Here is a 24,147-nt window from a genome sequence, read left to right as displayed (position 1 = left end):
ACTCTACCTCAGGCGAGCAATAGCTCGAGACTACCTTAGATATCGTGCACCAGCTGTTATTTACAAAAATGCATAGTCCGCCGCCCCTTGTCTTACCAGACGCAACTGTTCTATCCTGCCGGTGCAGCGTATAACCAGCCAGCTGTATGTTGATAGTGTCGTCGTTCAGCAACGTCTCCGTGAAGCATAAGATATTACAGTTTTGAATGTCCTGTTGGTAGTTTAATCTTTTGCGTAGGTCATCTATTTTATTGTCCAAAGATTTCACGTTTGCTAGCAGAAGGGAAGGAAGTGGGGGTTTATTCGATCGCCTATGAATTCTCAGAAGGCAGTCGGCCCCTTTTTCTCCGCGTCTTCACGGGGATCTGGGCTTGTTCCCGAGAAAGCAGTATATCGTTTGCATCGGCCTCGTCAGACTCGTTTTAAGGAAAAAAAGGATTCTGCCAGTCCGTGGTGAGTAGTTACAGTCCTGATGTCCAGAAGTTATTTTCGGTCATACGAGACATTATTGGGAAATTGAAAAAATACGGAACCTACCAGACTCTGCCTAGAGCTGGCCGTCCGACCAAACTGAGCAACCGGGCAAGAAGGACCTTGGTCAGGGAGGTGACCAAGAACCCAATGACCACTCTGACAGAAAAAATTAAAGAGTTACTTGGCTGAGATGGGAGAACCTGCCAGAAGGACAAGTTTCTACAGCACTAAACCAATCTGGGCTTTATGGGAGAGTGGCCAGACAGAAGCCACTCTTGAGAAAAAGGCACATGACAGCATGCCTGGAGTTTGCAAAAAGGCACATGAAAGACAGCGCATAAGACAACAGATAATGGTCTGATTGACTAAAATTGAACTCTGTGGCCTGAATGTAAAGCGCTATGTCTGGAGAAAACCAGGCACAGCTCCTCACCTGTCTAACACCATCCCTACTGTGAAGCATGATGGGGCTAAACAGGTTGGGCTCATACCTGAATGACAGGTCGCCACTGGTTGTATCCTTGTTTACTCTTCAGAGCGCAATGGTGCACAAGTGATGCATTTTCCATTGTATCATTTCGCTTGACTGAGAACCACGAGTTAAGGTTTGTATAAAAAATAAAGTATATACCCTATTTCATGTCACTGGAGTAGGCTAGCCTGAAGGCCTATATTTCATTTTATTTTTTCATGGCATCCAAACCTAGTTGCCAACCCCAGTTGTATATTGTAAATTCAATCACCCCCTTCACCATCATCATACTCATCATTATTCAGATACTTCAAATATGTGTGGATATAGTGCTAAACTTGAAGAACTCATTGTCTCTGTGAAGTGAAATCACAGAGAACAAAAACATGCAACAATTTCAAAGATTTTAATGAGTTACAGTTCATATAAGGAAAAGAGTCAATTGAAATAAATAAATTAAGCCATAATCTATGGATTTCACATGACTGGGAATACAGTTATGCATCTGTTGGTCAAAGATACTGTACCTATAATAAAAAAGTAGGGACATGAATCAGAAAACCAGTCAGTATCTGGTTTGACCATCATTTGCTCTACACATCTCATTCAGATAGTTGATCAGGCTGTTGATTGTGGCCTGTGGAATGTTGTCCCACTCCTCTTCAATGGCTGTGCAAAGTTTTTGGATACTGGCGATAAGTGAAACATGCTGTCTTACAGGTTGATCCTGTTAAAGTGTGGGATCCTGTTACGATGCTTGCTTCAGCTCCTCCAGTGAGACGGCTGACTGAAGGGGAGCGTAGAGTATTTCTACGAGCTCTGTTTCGTTGTCGTCTGGCAAGACGATCAGAGGAGCGTGAGAGGAGGTCTGCCACCACGTTATCCCTCCCCGGAGTGAACTTCAGCTGATAGTCATACTGTCTGAGGCAGTCGGCCCATCTGTTGAACCTGAAGTGGCTTGTGGCCAGTTCCAAATGCCGACAGTAGCGTAGTGAGGGACTGGTGGTTGGTTCGAAACGTGAACAGCCGGCCATATAAGTAGAGGTGCCACATTTCGCACGCCCAGACACAGGCCAGTGCTTCTCGTTCACCCACAGAGTACTGTTTAGTGGGGCTCAGGGCTCTTGAGGCGAAGGCGACGGGCCTCTCAATGCCACTCTGCAGCTGTGAGAGGACAGCTCCTAGTGCTCCATCTGAGGCGTCACAGGTGAGAATAGTGAGGCAGATGGGGTCAATGTAAGCAAATTGGGGTCATCTCACATGCAGATAGACTAAAACATATACAGTTATAGCCAGTTTTTCAGAATGTGCCTTGGTTCCTCGCAGGTTAAATTTTAGTTACTTGTACTTGCCAAAGCCTTTAATACAATGTGTAACACGATAATCAAATAAAACAGTTTTACTATTATCAACATTTACAAAACACTATCCTTCCTCACCCTAACCCCATCCTTCATTGAATTCTGATACTTGCTCTTATTTGGGTATCATGGAAAAGGGTAATATTCACAAGCTTTAGTTTCACATTTTATAAAATAACGTAACAGTCTGAATAATACTTGAGGAGTGGGTTGTAAGGTAGAATATTAAAACATTTGAGGTACTGATAGCTTGACGCCATATAGAGTCAACATTTTGATTTAAGATTTCAGAATGTTTAACATCAGCATTTTTCAAGAAAACTGCTTCTAGTTAAAGAGAAAATAATACAATATAATCAAAACAATATGGCTGTCATTGCAGTAAAACTATTTTATGAAAGAAGCGCACTGCCTGATTGGTACATGATTGTCTCATCCATCTCCATTGGCCCTTGGCTCATGAGTGGTGGGATGCCATTGGTTGAAAGGTCTGAGCCCGTGTCCAAGACGGGCACCATATTTGGCACGACCATGCCCATCTCTCTGGAAGGGGGTACTGCCAGCACCCCAAACTCCACCTCAAAGCTCCCCTTCGCCTCTCCATTCTCACGGCGTATCAGCATCTCATATTCCCCGAACCGGATCAGGGCCTTACCCGGCAGCTCTGCCCTCTCCAGGAACCCCAGCTCAAACCCATTGACAGTCACACGTCCCTTCTGGCTCAGGTTCTGCACAGAAAATAGCATGTCCGAGCTGTTGGAGGTGCGGTAGGCCTGCAAAGACAGCTGCTTGCGGGAGACACGGGGGTCGGCCAGCACGAAGGTGCAGGCCTGGGCATCCCGGCCCAGCCTTACTGGGTCCTCGGCCTGGAGCTTGTGTCTGGTGTCCAGAGGCAACATGCGGTACAGAGCCCTGGAAGCCTGCTGGGGGTGGTAGAGCTGGATCTGGAGGCATGTCATCAGCTCCTCTGTTTCCACCGTGTGAGACACTTCCATGATGGATCTTATGATGGCTGATGCAATTGAAGGGATGTTGTCTTTCACTTTCAGGTTCACTTGGTCTAAGAGAAAAACAGAAGAATATTCAAATTGATTACTTTTTGTTATTCTGGCACTAAATAAGTCTCATTACTAGACAGAGAATAACAGCTCAGATAGAGGATGTCAGAGGGTGATGGAATGAAAAACACTTAATTCCATTGCTCTAATCCATAGGAAGAATGTTCAGGGTGTTTCCATAAAGCAGTACAACATCTCAAGTGGTTTTGATATTTGTTCTAACATTTTTAGTTCTTAGAATTGTGTCAGAATTGCATCATTCCACACCCTCAGCCTGTCAGCATTTCCTCTAAAACGTTCACTGGTTTAAAGTTATTCCACTGTGATATGAATGTAGCCTTTTTCAAGTATAGACAGGGAAACAGCTTTGGATAGACTGCTTTTTCACAAAAGTCAAAGTCTATATTGTCATCAGAGAGAGGTGAAGAACATGCTAGATATATAATCTGCAAATATCTTCCACGCTTATGTTTTTCTTAAGCACTAATAACAATACTAGGCTTGTCTAACATTTTAATGAGAATCACATATCATGACATTCGTTCAAACAAAACTATTCTGAATGTTCACTTCCAAACGTGCTATAGCTTACCTGTAAAGTTGGGTAAACTGTAGGATTATTTATTTTGCTCGTAGCGTCTCGAAAGATCAGGCTACATTATACAGTAGGCTGTCTCCGACGGTTGACTTGCTTTGTTTACTAGAACCGGTACAACTGTTGTCTATCGGCGCACCAAGTGTTGTGTCAACTATAACGGGTATCGGAGGATACTGCAGGAACAAAAAAAACAGGAAGGGGGTGATCATTACGTCAGACAGAACCAGCCGCACCATACATTAGCACCACCAGTGGCAGTGAACTGCTCCTAGTCATGATCCGGTTATAGTTCGATGTTTAAGGAACGTCTGATTATGCTTTCACCTTGGCAGGCTCTATACAACTTCCTTACGATTTTCAGTAACAGGCAGGCTCATAGGGCTATTTTATGACCGTGTGAGTACAGTCGACAAAGGCGCAGTATCAATTAAACCAACTAGCTTCTTATCTGTGATGAAATTGCATGCCAAATTAACTGTTCTGGGAAAGGGGAGCTATTGTCAATCATCGATTGCCATCTGTAATCAGCATGCCAAAACCCTGAAGCAGTAAAACGAATCTTGGCTCTACAGATCATGGTGATAATAAAGTGAAGAAAAATGTCTCTATATGTGTACAATAAAATACGTATACCAGGCAAGCTAATATCATAAGTCATACCATTCGAAGTAGTTGGTACGAATAGTAGCATAATCATAATATTATGTACCTAGCTAGGCTAATAAATAACCTCAACTTGCCTAGGCAGTTTCAAGCTATTCACTGTTTGTTCATGTGACTGATGACTGTATTACGTGCCTACTCTTGGTGTTAGTAACGCTGTAACAACTTAAAATGTCATTGGTCAATTCACAGGCTAATCAAAGAACAATGGTTGTCTAACCAATCAGCTAGCATAACGCATCTCAGCAGGCTGGGTTTTTCCGTTTTTTAGAACACGGTGTAGACATTTTTTATACGAAAGTGAAGTAGCTAACTTTAATTGATTGAGGTAAGTGTTCTATTCAATATTTCTGGTCGATAACATCTTTAAATAACTGCTGTACTAAAACATTTGAAATTGACGCGAGGTTTATCCTTATGGAATTTCTACCCGTACTGAAGAATATTCTCAGTGTTTTTGCAGTAACAAGCTTTTGGAGTGCCTCTTTTCGGACGTATACACGCGTGTTGTTGAGGTGGCGAATAACTGGCTAGCTACTTTACACGGAACCCAAACCGGCTGCGTGAATACATTTATTTTTTCCCCCCACACCAAACGCGATCACGACACGCAGGTTAAAATATCAAAACAAACTGAACCAATTACATTAATTTGGGGACAGGTCGAAAAGCATTAAACATTTATGTCAATTTAGCTAGCTAGCTTGCACTTGCTAGCCAATTTGTCCTATTTAGCTAGCTTGCTGTTGCTAGCTAATTTGTCCTGGGATATAAACATTGAGTTGTTATTTTTCCTGAAATGCACAAGGTCCTCTACTCAGACAATTAATCCACACACAAACCGGTCAACCGAATCGTTTCTAGTCATCTCTCCTCCTTCCAGGCTTTTTATTCTTTGGACTATATGGCGATTGGCATCTAAACTTTAACCTGTTGGGGATAGGGGGCAGTATTTGCACGGCCGGATAAAAAACGTACCCGATTTAATCTGGTTACTACTCCTGCCCAGTAACTAGAATATGCATATCATTGTTTGATTTGGATAGAAAACACCCTAAAGTTTCTAAAACTGTTTGAATGGTGTCTGTGAGTATAACAGAACTCATTTGGCAGGCCAAAACCTGAGAAGATTCCAAACAGGAAGCGCTCTCTCTGACCATTTCATGGCCTTCTTGATCATCTCTAACCAAAACGGGATCTCTGGCATGACGTGACATTTTCTAACGCTCCCATAGGCTCTCAGAAGGCGCCAGAAAGCTGAATGGTGGCTTTGCAGGCCCTGGCTGAAAAACATTTAGCGCATTTTGTAAGTGGTCGATCTGAGGACAATGAGACTGGAGATGCGTGCCCGAGCTGACACCATGTTTACTTTCTCTCTCTTTGAACGAAAACAACCACTCCCGGTCGGAATATTATCGCTTTTTTACGAGAAAAATGGCATAAAAATTTATTTTAAACAGCGGTTGACATGCTTCGAAGTACGGTAATGGAATATTTAGAATTTCTTGGTCACAAAACGCGTCGGGCGCGTCACCCTTATTTACCCTTCGGATAGTGTCTTGAACGCACGAACAAAACGCCGCTATTTGGATATAACTATGGATTATTTGGGACCAAACCAACATTTGTTATTGAAGTAGAAGTCCTGGGAGTGCATTCTGACGAAGAACACCAAAGGTAATCAAACTTTTCTAATAGTAAATCGGAGTTTGGTGAGTACCACACTTTGTGGGTGTCAAAATAGCTAGCCTGTGATGGCTGGGCTATCTACTCAGAATATTGCAAAATGTGCTTTCACTGAAAATCTATTTTAAAATCGGACATAGCGAGTGCACAAAGGAGTTCTGTATCTATAATTCTTAAAATAATTATGTTTTTTGTGAACGTTTATCGTGGGTAATTTAGTAAATTCACCGGAAGTGTTCGGTGGGAATGCTAGTCACATGCTAGTCACATGCTAATGTAAAAAGCTGGTTTTTGATATAAATATGAACTTGTTTGAACAAAACATGCATGTATTGTATAACATAATGTCCTAGGATTGTCATCTGATGAAGATCATCAAAGGTTAGTGCTGCATTTAGCTGTGGTTTGGGTTTATGTGACATTATATGCTAGCTTGAAAAATGGGTGTCTGATTATTTCTGGCTGGGTACTCTGCTGACATTATCTAATGTTTTGCTTTCGTTGTAAAGCCTTTTTGAAATCGGACAGTGTGGTTAGATTAACGAGAGTCTTGTCTTTAAAATGGTGTAAAATAGTCATATGTTTGAGAAATTGAAGTAATAGCATTTCTAAGGTATTTGAATAACGCGCCACGGGATTCCACTGGCTGTTGAGTAGGTGGGACGCAAGCGCACTGGCCCAGAGAGGTTAATAGTATCACCACGAAGACCAACCAACAACACAGTTCGTCTTTCAGTCACCCACGTGGGTATAACCAATGAGGAGATGGCATGTGGGTACCTGCTTCTATAAACCAATGAGGAGATGGAAGAGGTAGGACATGCAGCTCGATCTGCTTCACAAATAGAACTGACTTATATTTTAGCCCTTGGCAACACAGATGCTCGTGCGAGTGAGCGGTGTGGGTGCCTTAATTAATTGAATAATATAGATTTCTAAATTTATTTTGCAATGCTTGCACACGCGACGCGAGCGGTGTAGTCAGCCTGTATTTCTATGAATGTTTGTTTTTGGTTGCATGAAAGTTGGTTTGCCTTGGCATTGTCATGTTGCTGAAATAACCTCATCTGTGTTTTCGAAGTTTGAAAACAACTGGTTTCTGGCAAAAGTGGTTAGCTAGCATTCTAGATGGCTAGCTGACTTGATGCCCGACATAAGCGCACTGCACTTTGTCATGTAAACTACTTCGCTAGCTAGTCAGATTTTTTTAACTTACTTGTACATGCTAGCTATTTCATAATATGGTTAGCTAGCTATCTAGTCAAGTTTGACATGCATATCCAGTCAGTCATTAAGTAATTTTAGAGGTTTTGAGTAAATGGGCCAACAACATTGTCTGATTAAGTGGTAAGTGGCCCTGGGAGGGGGGTTGTGCCTCAGTCTCATCATTGATCTTTTCCCCCTCTCACCTCAGGCTTTCTACAACACTGCTTCAAGGATGGTCAAGATCTTCATTGGAAACATCCCTCGGGAGGCAGACAAGGATGAAATTCAGGCGTTGTTTTCCCAGTACGGGGCCGTCACAGAATGCGCTATCGTCAAGATTTTTGCTTTCGTCCACATGGATGACCGTAAGTCTGCCACCAAAGCCATCAGCAGCCTGCACCTCTACAAGATGCATGGCACGGCGATAAATGTCGAGGCTAGTCGCGGGAAGAACCAGGGATCCATCAAACTCCACGTGACAAACGTGGAGAAAGGCAACAGCGATGAACTCTGCACATTGTTCGAGGAGTATGGCACAGTCTCTGAATGTGCTATTATTAAAAACTTTGCGTTTGTGCACATGGACAACTCCGACGAGGCTATGGATGCCATCAAGGGATTAGACAACGTTGAATTCCAGGGTAAGATTTTTTATTATTTTTTACGTACGAGGAGGAAGAAGACTACCCCCCACCTCAAAGGGGGGGATACTGGCCAAGGGAGAGGCATGATCCTCCACCCCCTAGCTATCTAAGAGGTCGTCACCCACCCCCTCATCACGGGTACCCTGCCCCCCCTCCACCACCCCTCTCCTTAGACGATCCCCTTACCCAGAGCGTGCTTATGAGCGTGAGAGGGAGAGCTATGCCGTGGTGGATTACTATGAGAAATTCAGGGCTCGCCCTGCCCCTTGTGGCATAATGTCCTATGATGAGAGGCGTGTAGGCTCCTTACCCCTGCCCCCCTCTTCCATGGTCAGGGAGCGTTTCATGACCTCTGGGCTCGATTCATATGAGCTTCTCCGCCTCCCTCCTCCCCGGTCTGCGTACTACGCCAGGGACCACAGTCCCATTCGGAGGGCCCCTCCTCCCCCCATGCCCCCCGTGTACACCGGCGTTTGACTCAAGGTGAGAGTAGGCCTGCGCTACAAACATTCTAATGGGAAATTGGAGGTGAAGTAGTACCTGTCCTCTATATGGAGGGTCCAAGGTCACTTGATGCGCTCTTTAGACGGGCTTCATGCCTCAGTTCTGAGAGGAATGGTCAGAGAGTCGCTCTTCGCTCAACCTCCATATTAACAGTGAAATATTTTAACTGGGGGAAAAAGCATGTGTAAGAGAACTCTGCGACAAATCGTAATTCTTAATCCTCTCGTTGGCACTGCTGGTGTGTAGGCAATGATTGAGATAAATCATGTATTAGCAAAAGTAAGGAACTGATGTAGAGTAATAATTTGACCATTTAGATTGAAGTGTCTCACAAGTTGCTGATGATGAGAATAGAACGATGAATGTAGATTGTTTATAAATGAAACACGTGTTCGCTGCGGGTGTAATGGCCGGTTGACTTGTGTGTGGGTAGCCCTCTTTCCAGGTTTATTTATTTCAACAAGATTTGCGTCCTCGTCACAGTATCCTGATGCGCACAGCGTTCATCTGCGGCTGAGCGCATTTCATTCTCAGGAGAAATTGTAATGCATGACTTCTCGTCATCGAAAACACTTTTATTACACTTGTATTGTTTTGGCCTTGTTTGGTTTGTATTATTTTAGTATTGTGCTTTAGCTACCTTTTTAATCTCTGGCTCCCAGAAGCCTTTGAGCCGTGCGTATTTATTATACGTTCCAATATTTAGTCTTGATATCCTGTAATGTGTCATGATACAAACTTTCGCTGATAAGTCACATTTCTTAAATTGATGAATGGAAGCATCAACACGTTAGGATGTTACTATTAGCAAATAATCGTGACTGTATATCGACTTAAATACGAACCATCTTGTGTTTCCTTGTTCAATCTGAAGTTATACGACAATGTACAACAGCATAATAAAACCACTACAATTGAATAGTTGGTTAATTTGTAAATGATAAAATATTTGCTTATGGTAGCTAGTTATCCCAAGTGGATAACGTTCTTTTTTTTTTGTCATCAAAGGACAAACTGAATTGTATAATCATTTTTTACTTTTTTGATCTCTTAACATCTTATCGCAGATTCTTATCACAATCAGTGGTTTGATGGCAGTTGCTTCTCATTACATTTTAATCATTGAATCGTGATCATGTGAAAGGGGTTTTGTGCCCGATGATGATAAATTAAGAATCTTCCTCTACCAATGTGAAATAACGTTATCACTTATGTCTCCCCTCAACTTCAAGCGCTCAATCACAATTGAACTATCTAAATCAACCCCTTCACTGCCCATCAATTTATTTAGTTGTCATGGGTTGGATTGTCATTGTCATGTCCCCAGTTCTCAACATATTACACTTGGAATGATGGTGTTCTGAGCACCCTTGCTCTTGGAGCATCTCTGGAGAGATGTTCTTGGCACAGCCTGCAGTAACTTAACCAGGTAAGATGTGAATCAAGATCAGTTGTGGGTTGTATGAAACTAAGAGTTAAACGTGATGAATTTATGTACACATGAGTCAAGGTCTTTTCAAATTTAGTACAGGAGAATGGCAAATTACCTCTGTTTGCTTGATTTAGGCCGGGCATGAACAGGTAAGGTTTTTTGTTTTTGTTTTTTTGATCTTCCTTTCCAAAACTAAAAAGCAATATGGCTGCGTTTAGACGGGCATCCCAAATGTTATATATTTTCCACACTAATTCGAATTGTGACCAATCACATCAGTTACTTTCACATCAGATCATTTTCAGAGCTGAGCTGATTGGTCAAAAGACCAATTTAGTGAAAAGAATATCAGATATGGGCTGCGTGCATTGTCAACCAAACATCTAAAGGGGCAATCTGGGATTCATCAACATTTTGGGACTTAAGTTAATGATGTATAGGCCTAGCCATTGATTCTTGAAGAATATAACTTAAATGCCTCATGACCTTCAACTGCCCTACCCAGAAATATGTTCATCAGAGCCCCAAATATAAGCTTGTTTTACTCAATTCTTTGTAAACAAACTGCAGCTTCAAAACTGCAATTTTTAGCTCCTAGATGGTCGGTCCTTGTATCAATCGCTCCGTCTATGAATTTGAGTGGTTAGCCTACATTTCTCAAGCCTCATCACCACTTGTTTGGTTAACAGCTGGGGGGGAGTTAAAAATATATATTTTTATCCCAGATTGCACATTAAACATACAGTGCATTCGGAAAGTATTCTGACCCCTTGACTTTTTTTCACATTTTGTTACGTTGTAGCCGTATTCTAAAATGGATCAAATATATTTTTTTCTATCAATCTACACACAATACCCCATAATGACCAAGCGAAAACAGGTTTTTGGAATGTTTTGCAAATGTATAAAAAAGAGGAATACCTTATTTACATAAGTATTCAGACCCTTTGCTATGAGATTCGCAATTGAGATCAGGTGCATCCTGTTTCCATTTATCATCCGTGATGTTCCTACAACTTGATATTAGTCTACCTGTGGTCAATTCAATTGATTGGACAGGATTTGGAAAGGCACACACCTGTCTATAAGGTCCCACATTTGAGAGTGCATGTCAGAGCAAAAACCAAGCCATGAGGTTGAAGGAATTGTCCGTAGAGCTCCGAGAAAGGATTGTGTCGAGGCGCCGATCTGGGGAAAATGTTTTTCAGCGGCAGGGACTGGGAGACTAGTCAGGATCGAAGGAAAAACAAACAAAGCAAAGTACAGAGATCCTTGATGAAAACGTGCTCAGGACCTTAGACTGGGGTGAAGGTTCACATTCCAACAGGACAACAACCCTAAGTGCACAGCCAAGACAATGCAGGAGTGGCTTTGGGACAAGTCTCTGAATGTCTTTTAACCCGATCGAACATCTCTGGAGAGACCTAAAAATAGCTGTGCAGCGACACTCCCCATCCAACCTTACAGAGCTTGAGAGGATCTGCAGACAAGAATGGGAGAAACTCCCCAAATACAGGGGTGCCAAGTTCGTTGCGTCATACCCAAGAAGACTCGAGGCTGTAATCGCTTCCAAAGTTGCATCAACAAAGTACTGAGCAAATACTTGTGATATTTCTGGTTTTTATTTGTAATACATTTGCAAAAATGTCTAAACCTGTATTTGCTTTGTCGTTTATGGGGTTTTGTGTGTAGATTGAGGGGGGAAAACTTCATCAATTTTAGAATAAGGCTGTAATGTAACAGAATGTGGAAAAAGTCAAGGGGTCTGAACTCTTTCCGAATGCTCTGTAAACATGATGTTGGTTGTGGAAATGTTTTACGTCATTGTGAAGGATTCAGATTTGTTTTAAATATATACTGAACAAAAATATAAAGTAACATGCTACAATTTCGTCAATTTGACTGAGTTTTTAACAGTTCATATAAGGGAATCACTCAAATTAAATTAATTAGGCCCTAATCTATGAATTTAACATAACTGGGAATAACAGATATGCATCTGTTGTTTACTGATACCTTAAAAAAAAGGTAGGGGCGTGGATCAGAAAACCAGTCTGTATGTGGTGTGACCACCATTTGCCTCATGCAGTGGCCTGTGAAATGTTGTCCCACTCCTCTTTAATGGCTGTGCGAAGTTGCTGGATATTGGCGGGAACTGGAACACGCTGTCGTACACGTGATTTCAGAGCATCCCAAACATGCTCAATCGTTGACATGTCTGAGTATGTAGGCCATGAAAGAACTGGGAAATTTTCAGCATCCAGGAATTGTGTACAGATCTTTGCGACATGGAGCCGTGAATTATCATGCTGAAACATGAGGTGATGACTGGATGAATGGCACGACAATGGGCTTCAGGGGCTCGGCACGGTTTCTCTCTGCATTCAAATTGCCATAGATAAAAGGCAGTTGTGGTCGTTGTCGCTGACTTATGCCTGCCCATACCATAACCCCACCGCAACCATGGGGCACACTGTTCACAACGTTGACATCAGCAAACAGCTCACCCACAAGATGCCATACACAAGGTCTGCGGTTGTGAGGCCGGTTGGATATACTGCCAAATTCTCTAAACGATGTTGGAGGCGGCTTATTGTAGAGAAATTAAAATTCAGTTCTCTGGCCACAGTTCTAGTTGACGTTTCTGCAGTCAGCATGCCAGTTGCGCACTCCCTCAACTTGAGACGTCTGTGGCATTGTGTTGTGTAACAAATCTGCACATTTTAAGAGTGGTCTTTTATTTTCCCCAGCACAAGGTGTACCTGTGTAATGATCATGCTGTTTAATCAGCTCCTTGATATGCCACACCTGTCAGGTGCATGGATTATATTGGCAAAGGAGAAATTATCACTAACAGGGATGTAATCAAATTTGTGCCCAAACTTTGAGAAATAAGCCTTTTTTTTGTGTGTGTATGGGAACTGTCTTGGTATTTTTGTTTCAGCTCATGAAACGTGGGACCAACACTTCACATGTTGTTTATATTTTTGTTCAGTGTAATTCCATCCATAAGCAAGCATGGACAAAGTCTTAGTCAGCAGGTACATATTGATTTGGGGGATGTATTCATTAGTGTACACCAAAGTGAAACATTTAGCAACGAAAACAATTGTTTCTTATTGTACAAGTTAATGCTACGGAGTCCCCCTCTGTTTCGGCCCGTTGGGTTCCTAGTGAATGCACCCCTATGTTTGAAGTTCTAGGCCCCTGGTAAATTAGAAAAGTAGAATTCATTAAGCATTCATATGTTTTGTAACCTATACTGTAAAATAGTTGAATTGGTCTATACAGCTGTACACTCCCCCCTAATAAAATATATTTTTTCAAACCATGATCTTGTTTGTTCACTCAAGGTTACTAGTGCCCTTTCCAAATGAGGGTACTGTACATAATGTTGGAAGGCTGGCCACACGATACTACAGATGTGTTTACAGATCATGTATAATTTCCATTGGGGGTAGCCTACAGATAATCTATCGTTTTCTATTGACCCATATATATCCATCTAAGATCCTTTTGGTTTGGTGTGGTGTGTTCCCTTTATGGAAGCCTACTGCCCTCTGCTGGATAGGTGATGTACACGCCGATCAAAGAAGTCAAAACATAGCTGTATGTGCTTCTCAAAATCTTCTTGCACCACAATGCTCCCACTCTTACCCAATAAAAAGTAATCTAAAACATCTATGTATTTAAAAAGATTGTTACAAGTGTTAGCAGAATGTATTAGATAAAAGACAGAATCTATTAGTGAAGGTGCTGGAGACCAAAGGGAAAAAGTCTCAGCATACTTCCAGTCAGATGCAAATGTCTTTAATTGTCGCTGAGCTTTCGGTCAGTCGACCTTCATCAGAGCATGTCTCCACAAACAATAGTGGGACATATAAGGTATTCAGACCACTTATCTTTTTCCACATTTTGTTACATTACAGCCTTATTCTAAAATGGGTTAAATAAAATACAAATCCTCAGCAATCTGCACACAATACCAAATGACTAAGCGAAAACAGTTTTAGATTTTTCTTCAAATGTATTAAAATAAAAATACCTTATTTACACAAGTATTCAGACCCTTTGCTATGAGACTCAAAATTGAGCTCAGGTGCATCCGTTTCCGTTGATCATCCTTCAGATGTTTCTACAACTTGATTGGAGTCCACTTGTGGTAAATTCATTTGATTGGACATGATTTGGAATGGTAAACAACTGTCGATATAAGGTCCCACAGTTGACAGTGCATGTCAGAGCAAAAACCAAGCCATGAGGTCGAAGGAATTGTCCGTAGAGCTCCGAGATAGGATTGTGTCGAGCCACAGATCTAGGGAAGGGTACCAAAACATGTATGCAGCATTGAAGGTCCCCAAGAACACAGTGGCCCTCCATCATTCTTAATTGGAATAAGTCTGGAGCCACCAAGACTTCCTAGAGCTGACCGTCCGGCCAAACAGCAATCGGGGGAGAAGGGCCTTGGTCAGGGATGTGACCAAGAACCTGATGGTCACTCTGACAGAGCTCTAGGGTTCTTCAAATCAAATTTATTTATATAGCCCTTCGTACATCAGCTGATATCTCAAAGTGCTGTACAGAAACCCAGCCTAAAACCCCAAACAGCAAGCAATGCATGTGAAAGAAGCACGGTGGCTAGGAAAAACTCCCTAGGAAAAACTCCCTAGAAAGGCCAAAAACCTAGGAAGAAACCTAGAGAGGAACCAGGCTATGAGGGGTGGCCAGTCCTCTTCTGGCTGTGCCGGGTGGATATTATAACAGAACATGGTCAAGATGTTAAAATGTTCATAAATGACCAGCATAGTCAAATAATAATAATCATAGTAGTTGTCGAGGGTGCAACAAGCACGTCCGGTGAACAGGTCAGGGTTCCATAGCGGCAGGCAGAACAGTTGAAACTGGAGCAGCAGCACGGCCAGGTGGACTGGGGACAGCAAGGAGTCATCATGCCAGGTAGTCCTGAGGCATGGTCCTAGGGCTCAGGTCCTCCGAGAGAAAGAAAGAGAGAATTAGAGAGAGCATATTTAAATTCACACAGGACACCGGATAAGACAAGAGAAATACTCCAGATGTAACAGACTGACCCTAGCCCCCCGACACATAAACTACTGCAGCATAAATACTGGAGGCTGAGACAGGAGGGATCATCTGTGGAGATGGGAGAACCTTCAAGAAGGGCAACCATCTCTGCAGCACTCCACCAATCAGGCCGTTATGGTAGAGTGGCCAGACGGAAGCCACTCCTCAGTAAAAGGCCATGACCGCCCGCTTGGAGTTTGCCAAAAGGCACCTAAAGGCTCTTGACCATGAGAAAGAAGATTCTCTAGTCTGTTAACTCTTTGACCTGAATGCCAAGCGTCATGTCTGGAGGAAACCTGCCACCATCTTAACAGTGAAACATGGTGATGCTTCACTGTAGGTGATGCTCCAGAGCGCTCAGGACCTCAGACTGGGGCGAAGGTTCACCTTCCAACAGAACAACGACTCTAAGCACACAGCCAAGACAACGCAGGAGTGGCTTCGGGACAAGTCTCTGAATATCCTTGAGTGGCCCAGCCAGAGCCTGGACTTGAACCCAATCGATCATCTCTGGAGAGACCTGAAAATAGCTGTACAGCAACGCTCCCCATCCAACCTTACAGAGCTTGAGAGGATCTGCAGAGAAGAATGGGAGAAACTCCCCAAATACAGGTGTGCCAAGCTTGTAGCGTCATACCAAAGACGACTCGAGGCTGTAATTGCTGCCAGAGGTGCTTCAACAAAGTACTGAGTAAAGGCTTTGAATACTTATGTAAATGTGATATCTATTTTATTTTTAATAAATTAGCAAAACTTTCTACAAACCTGTTTTTTCTTTGTCATTATGGGGTATTGTTGTGTAGATTGATGAGAAAAAACCCCAATTTAATCCATTTTAGAATAAGGCTGTAACCTAACAAATGTGGAAAAGGTCAAGTGGTCTGAATACTTTCCGAAGCCACTGTAAGGCCACACAGTGAGCCAGAGATAATGACCGCAACACCTGTGGTAATCTATAGTATCCCAAAGGGTCACTAGATGTCATATAAGATGGAACAATTAAATGTCAGTATAAGGAACCCATACTCTCAAAAAGGGAGCATTACAGTTGAAAAGCGCCCAAAAAAGAAAGCAAAGGAAAACAGATATACAACACTATACACAGTGCCTTCAGGAAGTATTCACACACCTTGGCAATTCCGCATTTTGTTGTGTTACAGCCTGAATTCAAAATGGATTACCTGGAATTTTTTTCTCACCCATCTACACACTATAATGTCAAAGCAAAAACATGTTGTTTTAGAAATGTTAGCAAATGTATTGAAAATGAAATGCAAAAATGTCTAGTAATTTACATAAGTATTCAAATCAAACTTTATTTTTCACATGCGCCAAATACAACAAGTGTAAACCTTACAGTGAAATGCTTACTTACAAGCCCTTAACCAACAGTGCCGTTCAAGAAGAGTTATCATGTTTTGGGAAAATATTTTAACTAACACAATAACGAGGCTATATACAGGGTGTACCAGTACCGAGTCAGTGTGTGGGGGTACAGGTTAGTTGAAGTAATTTGTACATGTAGGAGGGGTGAAGTGACTATGCATAGAAAGTAAACAGCGAGTAGCAGCAGTGTACAAAACAAATGGGGGGGGGGGGGGGCGCAATGTAAAGAGTCCGTGGCCATTTGACTAATTGTTCAGCAGTCTTATGGCTTGGGGGTAGAAGCTGTTAGGCAGCCTTTTGGTCCTAGACTTGTATTCGGCACATGTGGCAGTTGGATTAAAATGTTTTATTCACACCCCTTTGCTATGATACTCCAAATTGAGCTCCGGTGCATCCAATTTCCTTTGATTCGCCCTGAGACTTCTCTATAGCTTGATTGGAGTAAACTTGTGGCCAACTCAATTGTTTGGACATGATTTAGAAAGAAACACACCTGTCTATATAAGGTCCCACAATTGACAGTGCATGTCATAGGAACTTTGGTTTGGAAAGAGACGGCACCTGTATGGTGAAGTCAGAGATAGACAGACTTGTAAAGTCGGCTAAGGAACAGAAGTTGGGTTTTGGAGAAACGCCTTCAGTGTGTGCTTTGCAAGCCATGCAGCTGGGCAATAGAGTGGTGAACGGATAGACATGGTTATGGACAGCAAGGAAGAAGAGCTGAGTGTGTGTTGAGGAATAATCTGGACAAGTACGAGTGACATTTTTGGTTAAAGTGTCTTGGGCAGTGAAAAAAAGTGGAGAAGGATGGGTTAAGGGTGAGGGATCCTGAGAGGATCACAGTGAGTAGTAGATTTGTGCTGGTATAGAGGGATAGGGTAACGATTGAGTTATGTTTCAGTAAGGTTGGCTTCTTAGCGCTCATAGCAATGGTTATCAACTGTACCGCAGAAATGGAAAGTAAATCGCAGAAAATATATGTTGTGGTGGCAGCTGCTGAGAAGTATTTGGGTATATGAGATTTGTCTTCAGAAGAGTTACAGGGTTTGTTGAGTTGTGGTGTCCCATCCTCCCAGGCTGTTGGTATGTATGGGCAGGAGCAGATGGGGTCAAAGTAGTGGTTTGCCTCTTCCACCGCTTTGGAGTTGATGTAGTGTCGACCTACTGTTCACTCCTCTTGGTGGTCAAATGCAGATCTTTCTACCTCCCGAGGGAGATTTCAGCTGTTGCCGTGAATGTTGTATACATTCCACCTCAGGATAAGAAAATAACAAGCTGGCACTTAACGAACTGTACAAGGCTATAAACAAGCAAGAAAACCTACACCCAGAGGCTGCTTTTCTGGTTTCTGTCAACTTTAATTACGCGTCACTAAGACACATGATGCTCAACATCCATCAACACGTCTCCGATGCCACTAGGGGCGATAAAGCTTTTGGGGTGAATGTTGTAATGCAAGTAACAGAGAACTCCTTTTGAAGTTAACACTTTTTTTTTTGTATATCCTGGCGAGGTTTAGAGAGCTCAATTTGGTATGCCTCTTCCACACACAGGGTGGAGTAACCCCTGTCCAGAAAACATTGTTTCATATTGACAGCTTTATCAATAAAGTCCTCTGGCGAATGACACACGTCTGAGCCAATAGAACTGACTCTTGGGTAAACCTTTTTTAAGGGCACTAGGATGAGTGCTACTTGCTAGGAGAAAAGCGTTTGTCAGTCTCTTTCTGATACAGAGTGGTGATAAGTTCCCCATTCACATGCCCAAGAATGGACACGCTTATGGTCGTATTCAATAAAGAACTTCGGGTCAGTGTTCATAATATTTAAAAAGGAAGTGAATTTATGGAGTTTTTGCTCAATGCCAATCCACACATAGAGAATATCATCAACATACCTGAACCATTTGAGGACCTTGGAAAAGGAAGGGTTCCTGGTCTCATCCTCGATAAACTTTGGCTCAAAATAGCCCACATAATTTGTAATAATTAGGGGCAAAGGTGGAGGCCATCGCAACTCCACTAACTTGAAGGAAAATGTATTTTACAAAGGCAAAGTAGTTGAGCTTGAGAACTTGAGAAGACAATTTACGTTCCTGTTGGTAATATCCCAGTGCATCTAAGGGAAAGGGCGATACCTTGTCAGTTGTACAACTGAATGCATTCAACTGAAATGTGTTTTCCGCATTTAACCCAACCCCTCTGAATCAGAGAGAGGCGGGGCTGCCATAATCGACATCCACGTCTAGGCCTTTTTCATGACAGAAATTCTTGTACAGGCTCTGTAGATCAAATGTAGCCCTCTATTGTGTAGCAGAATGTATTAGTAAATTATGGTTATCACAGATATATAAACACATTTTTACAATGCACCCACATAAATTGTAGAAATGTACGGTGTTTAGACACAAATATGACTTTGTGGCTGTGTTAACTAGTGACGACCGAAACTCATGCCTACCGCCCAACACTGCTTGTCTAACCAATCAGCTTTGACAAAGCATCTCAGTAGGCGGGATTTATCCGCTTCTTAGAACGCTGGTGTAGCCATTTTTCTTGTGTGACTGTAAGGCAGATAGCTGATTGAGGTAAGAGTCCCATTCAATCTTTCTTGGTCGATAAAAAAAATGTAAATAACTATACTAAAACATTTGAAATTGATACAAAGTGTATATTAATGTAATGCCTACCAGTACTAAATAATATTCTCAGTGTTTTGCATTAGCAAAATGTGTTTTTAGAGCGCCCGTCTTCTCGGACGGACACGACGACGTGTGAGCTGAGTTGCAAGCTAACGTTAGAGCAATTGCTAAGCTACGTAGCTGCTATCTAGCTAGACAAGATGTACAACCATTTTTTGCCGTTTTCTAGGCATGTCTGATTTCGGTCGCATGAAAGTTGTTTTGCCATGGCATTATCATTTTGAGTAAATAGAACGCGGCTTATCTGCGTTTTCGAAGTTTGAAAAAAAGACCGGTTTCTGGACAAAGTGGTTAGCTACCATGCTAGACAGCTAGCCACATAGTGGTGAGGAGGAGTCTACCGTGTCCGGAAGCGAATTCATCATACATTTTCTATATTCCGGGTCCACTCAAAACTAAGCTTTGTTTTACTATTAACAGTTAGTTGATTGAGGTTGTATATCGATTTTCTCTCCTTAAGTATACCATCTGAAATATTAGTTTGTTATTTTGCCGCCAGTTCCTTATTCAGATGGTTAGGGTTAAATGCGGAAGACACATTTCAGTTGAATACATTGTTGGACAACTGACTAGGTATTCCCCTTTCCCTATCAGGGCATTACAACTAGATTTAGGGTCGCCTGAATTGGCGCACATGCGCACTAGGCCCGAGCTCGTTTAACCCTTTACAGTCTAAGCTAGCTGAACTATGCTTGTTTTCGTCCACATGGTCAAACTTCATAAATATTGCACCCTCAACTTTTTAAAACGGCTTTACTAGTTATACAGTCATAACTAAGATATTCTATGGAAAGAAACTTAAATTGTGTATTTGTTAAATAGTCATGACTGGTTTGAGATGTTGTATGATGATAGTGGTGAAGGATATTATTGACATTGCTACTTAATGCGGATCCAAGTTACGTTTTGAGCTCCATTGGCATAGGGTTAGCTGGACTGGACTTTTCTGACTGGTCTTGGAACTGTGGCAACGGGCAGCCTCTCCTTGCTTGACTCAACTATATATAACTATATAGTGATTTTTGCCAATAGACACATAAGTACAGTCTTGTACCCATAACCTTTTTTCAACTAACTATGGTATTTGTTGATTAAATCAGACTTTATTAATGAGTAATCCAGGAATGACTTATTTGACACGAAGAGTCTGAAGGAAATAGATCGCTCTGTCTGTTAACTTCTTATGGCTCAAATCCCGTTAACATGACATTAAACTTTTTCATGAAATCACACATGCAATACACCAAATTAAAGCTACACTTGTAGCTTTAATTTGTCATATTTCAAAAAGGCTTTACGACGAAAGCAAACCATGCGACTATCTGAGGATAGCACCCCACCAAACAAACACAGACAATCATAATTCACCCCGGCAGGCGCGACACAAAACTCAGAAATAAAGATATAATTCATGCCTTACCTTTGACGCGCTTCTTCTGTTGGCACTCCAATATGTCCCATAAACATCACAAATGGTCCTTTTTGTTCGATTTAATTCTGTCGTTTATATATCCAAAATGTCAATTTATTTGGCACGTTTGATCCAGAAAAACACCGGTTCCAACTCGCGCAACATGACTACAAAATATCTCAAGTTACCTGTAATCTTTGTCCAAACATTTCAATCAACTTTCCTAATACAACTTTAGGTGTTTTTTTTAACGTAAATAATCGATAACATTTAAGACTGGATAAACTGTGTTAGATACCGGAGGAAAACAAAGTGGAGCGTGCTTTCAAGTCACGCGCCTCAACCACAACAGTACACTTCACTCGACCCTGGTTCTGAACAGGGCTACTTCATTACACAAAGGGAAAAACATCAACCGATTTCTAAGGACTGTTGACATCCAGTGAAAGTGATAGGAACTGCAAGCAACTGCCTTAGAATTCTAGATTCCCATTGAAAACTTGTGATGATAATGTGGTTAGCTATATAGTCATATTTGAGATGCATATCCAGTCATTAAGTAATTCCAAAGATTTTTAGTAAATGGACCAACAACATTGCCTGGATAAGTGGCCTGGGGGGGGGGGCTTGTCTCATCATTGATATTTTCCCCCTCTCACCTCAGGCTTTCTACAACACTGCTTCAAGGATGGTCAAGATCTTCATTGGGAATGTCCCTCGGGAGGCAGACAAGGATGAAATCCAGGCACTCTTCTCACAGTATGGTGCTGTCACAGAATGCGCCATCGTCAAGAATTTTGCCTTCGTCCACATGGATGACCGTAAGTCTGCCACCAAAGCCATCCGCAGCCTGCACCTCTACAAGTTGCATGGCACGGCGATAAACGTTGAGGCTAGTCGCGGTAAAAACCAGGGAGCCGTCAAACTCCACGTGACAAACGTGGAGAAAGGCAACGATGATGAGCTCCGCACTTTGTTCGAGGAGTACGGCACAGTCTCTGAATGTGCTATTGTCAAAAACTTCGCGTTTGTGCACATGGACAACTCCGACGAGGCTTTGGATGCCATCAAGGGATTAGACAATGTCGAATTCCAGGGTAAGATTTTTTTGAAGTCTTATGCTGTTTAAAAGGTTACACATTAAAACATTTGGCTACTTCTCTTCTACCTAATCATGTTTTTTGGTATTTCTCTCCCTAATAGGGAAACGTATCCATGTCCAGATATCAAAGAGCCGTCCCAGGTACGAGGAGGAAGAAGACTACCCCCCACCTCAAAGGGGGGGATACTGGCCCCCCCGTGGCTACCCCGGGGAGAGGCATGATCCTCCACCCCCTAGCTATCTAAGAGGTCGTCACCCACCCCCTCATCATGGGTACCCTGCCCCCCCTCCACCACCCCCTCCCCCTAGACGAGCCCCTTACCCAGAGCGTGCTTATGAGCGCGAGAGGGAGAGCTATGCCGTGGTGGATTACTATGAGAAATACAGGGCTCGCCCTGCCGCTTACGGCATAATGTCCTATGATGAGAGGCGTGTAGGCTCCTTACCCCCTCCTCCCCCGCCCCCCTCTTCCATGGTCAGGGAGCGTTTCATGGCCTCTGGCCTCGATCCATATGAGCGTCGCCCTCTCCCTCCTCCCCCGTCTGCGTACTACGCCAGGGACCGCAGTCCCATTCGGAGGGCCCCTCCTCCCCCCATGCCACCCGCCGGTAACGGTTACTCCTATGAGCGTTCCCGACTCTCACCCGTCTCTCGCCCCGCGATGTACAACCTACCACGTACCAGAGACCCCTACGCCGACAGGTTGCCGCCGCCGCCACCGGCCCGCTATTACTAAGCAGCGTACACCGGCGTTTGACTCAAGGTGAGAATAGGCCTGCGCTACAAACATTCTAATGGGAGGTGAAGTAGTACCTGTCCTCTATATGGAGGGTCCAAGGTCACTTGATGCGCTCTTTAGACGAGCTTCATGCCTCAGTTCTGAGAGGAATGGTCTGACAGTCGCTCTTGGCTAAACCTCCAGATTAACTGTGAAATGCTTGAACTGAGAGAAAAAGCATGTTTAAGAGAGCTCTGCGACAAATCGTAATTCTTAATCCTCTCGTTGGCACTGCTGGTGTGTAGGCAATGATTGAGCTAAACATAAATCATGTATTGGTAAAAGTGAGGAACAGAGTAATAATTTCACCATTTAAATGGAAATATTTCAAGTTGCTGATGATAATTGAACAATGAATGTAGATCGCTTATAAATGGAAACATGTTCGCTAGTGCTGTAACAGGCGCTTGACGTATGTGTGTGTGTGTGGTTTGCTCTCTTTCCAGGTTTAAATATTTCAACAAGATCTGCGTCCTCGTCACCGCCGTCGTCTCCTGATGCACGCAGCGATTTACCCCCCCGTCTGGTTGAGCGCGTTTCGTTCTCCTGCAACGCTCTCAGGAGGAATTGTAATGCATGACCCCTCGTCATCTAAAACACTTTTATTACACTCGTATTGTTTTGCCCTTTTTTGTTTTGTATTTTAGTATTGTGCTTTAGCTACATTTATAGTCTCTGGCTCTCAGAAGCCTTTTAGTCAGTCGTTTTTTTTATTTTTTATTTTACGTCCTTGATATACTGTAACGTGTCATGATACAAACTTTTGCTGTTAAATCAAATTTCTGAAATTTGATGAATGGAAGCTGCAGCACGTAATTATGAAAAGGATGTTATTAATATCAAATAATCGTGACTGTATATCGACTTGAATACGAATCATGTGTTTCCTTTGAAATTAAACCACCACGTTTGTTCAATCTACGTCTGAAATTATGAAAAGTTATGGATTATGAATAGGTTGCGCTCTGCGACAATGTACAACGGCGTAATAAAACCACTACGACGGACTACAACAATGGACTAGTTGGTTAATTTAATTGGACAAATATTTGCTGATGGTAGCAAGTTTTACCAAGGTGGGTAACGTTCTTGTTTGTCATCAGAGGACATGATTTTAGTAAATAAACTGAGTTGTATAGTCATTTGGATATATTTTTTTCTCTTGTTAAATCATAGTCGTGTCACAGATTCTTGTATCACTATCAGTGATTCAATGGCGGATGATCAGTTGCTTCACAATATACTTAAACCATTGAATCGTGATCGTGTGAACGGGGGATATATGCCTGATTATGATAAATTAAGAATCGTCCTCTACCAATGTGAAATAACGTTATCGCTTATGTCTCCCCTCGACTTCAAGCGCTCAATCACAATTGAACTATCTAAATCAGCCCCTTCCCTGCCCATCAATTTATTTAGGTTTCATGGGTTGGATTGATAGGGCTTTATTGTCATGTCCACAGTTCTCACCATATTACACTTGGCATGACTGTGTTCTGAGCACCCTTGCTCTGGAAGACTCTTTGGAGAGATGTTCTTGGCACAGCCTGCAGTAACCTAACCAGGTAAGATGGGAATTGGGATCAG

At 42.5% G+C, this 24,147-nt stretch overlaps 2 protein-coding genes, 1 long non-coding RNA gene and 1 pseudogene across 5 annotated transcripts; 2 read left to right on the top strand and 2 right to left on the bottom strand.

Annotated features, from left to right (window-relative positions):
- Positions 1-1,336: 1,336 nt before the first annotated feature.
- LOC106577687 (TRAF-interacting protein with FHA domain-containing protein A-like) lies at positions 1,337-4,732 on the bottom strand. The gene is made up of 3 exons (XM_014156010.2): positions 4,624-4,732; positions 3,958-4,136; positions 1,337-3,367 (listed from the first exon to the last, which is right to left on the bottom strand). The coding sequence occupies exon 3, from the start codon at positions 3,300-3,302 to the stop codon at positions 2,700-2,702; it is 603 nt and encodes a 200-aa protein (XP_014011485.1). The 5' UTR covers positions 3,303-3,367; positions 3,958-4,136; positions 4,624-4,732; the 3' UTR covers positions 1,337-2,699.
- Positions 4,689-9,585, top strand: LOC106577686 (RNA-binding protein 4B-like; annotated as a pseudogene).
- Positions 9,586-16,470: 6,885 nt separating this feature from the next.
- On the bottom strand, positions 16,471-18,718 carry LOC123728741 (uncharacterized). The gene is made up of 2 exons (XR_006760492.1): positions 18,463-18,718; positions 16,471-17,819 (listed from the first exon to the last, which is right to left on the bottom strand). It is a non-coding gene; the product is annotated as an uncharacterized lncRNA (long non-coding RNA).
- A 358-nt stretch (positions 18,719-19,076) lies between these two features.
- Positions 19,077-23,699, top strand: LOC106577685 (RNA-binding protein 4B). 3 transcript variants are annotated; one of them, XM_014156009.2, is made up of 4 exons: positions 19,077-19,152; positions 21,342-21,774; positions 21,881-21,920; positions 23,004-23,699. In XM_014156009.2, the coding sequence occupies exons 2-4, from the start codon at positions 21,366-21,368 to the stop codon at positions 23,053-23,055; spliced, it is 501 nt and encodes a 166-aa protein (XP_014011484.1). In that variant the 5' UTR covers positions 19,077-19,152; positions 21,342-21,365; the 3' UTR covers positions 23,056-23,699. The 3 variants fall into 3 exon arrangements, with proteins under 3 accessions (XP_014011484.1, XP_014011483.1, XP_014011482.1); XM_014156008.2 differs by having other exon boundaries at positions 21,881-22,027; XM_014156007.2 differs by having other exon boundaries at positions 21,881-22,542; positions 23,004-23,306.
- The last annotated feature ends 448 nt before the right edge of the window (positions 23,700-24,147 follow it).

Source organism: Salmo salar, chromosome ssa18 (assembly GCF_905237065.1).
Source record: "Salmo salar chromosome ssa18, Ssal_v3.1, whole genome shotgun sequence".
Lineage (NCBI taxonomy): Eukaryota > Metazoa > Chordata > Actinopteri > Salmoniformes > Salmonidae > Salmo > Salmo salar.
The sequence above is the reverse complement of the archived record's forward strand: the minus strand, read 5'-3'. Positions and strand labels throughout refer to the sequence as shown.

Coding starts and splice junctions, on each gene's coding strand:
- LOC106577687 (XM_014156010.2), bottom strand. CDS start 3,302: ATGGAAGTGTCTCACACGGTGGAAACAGAGGAGCTGATGACATGCCTC.
- LOC106577685 (XM_014156007.2), top strand. CDS start 21,366: ATGGTCAAGATCTTCATTGGGAATGTCCCTCGGGAGGCAGACAAGGAT. Junction 21,775..21,880: donor AGACAATGTCGAATTCCAGG/GTAAGATTTTTT, acceptor TCTCCCTAATAG/GGAAACGTATCCATGTCCAG.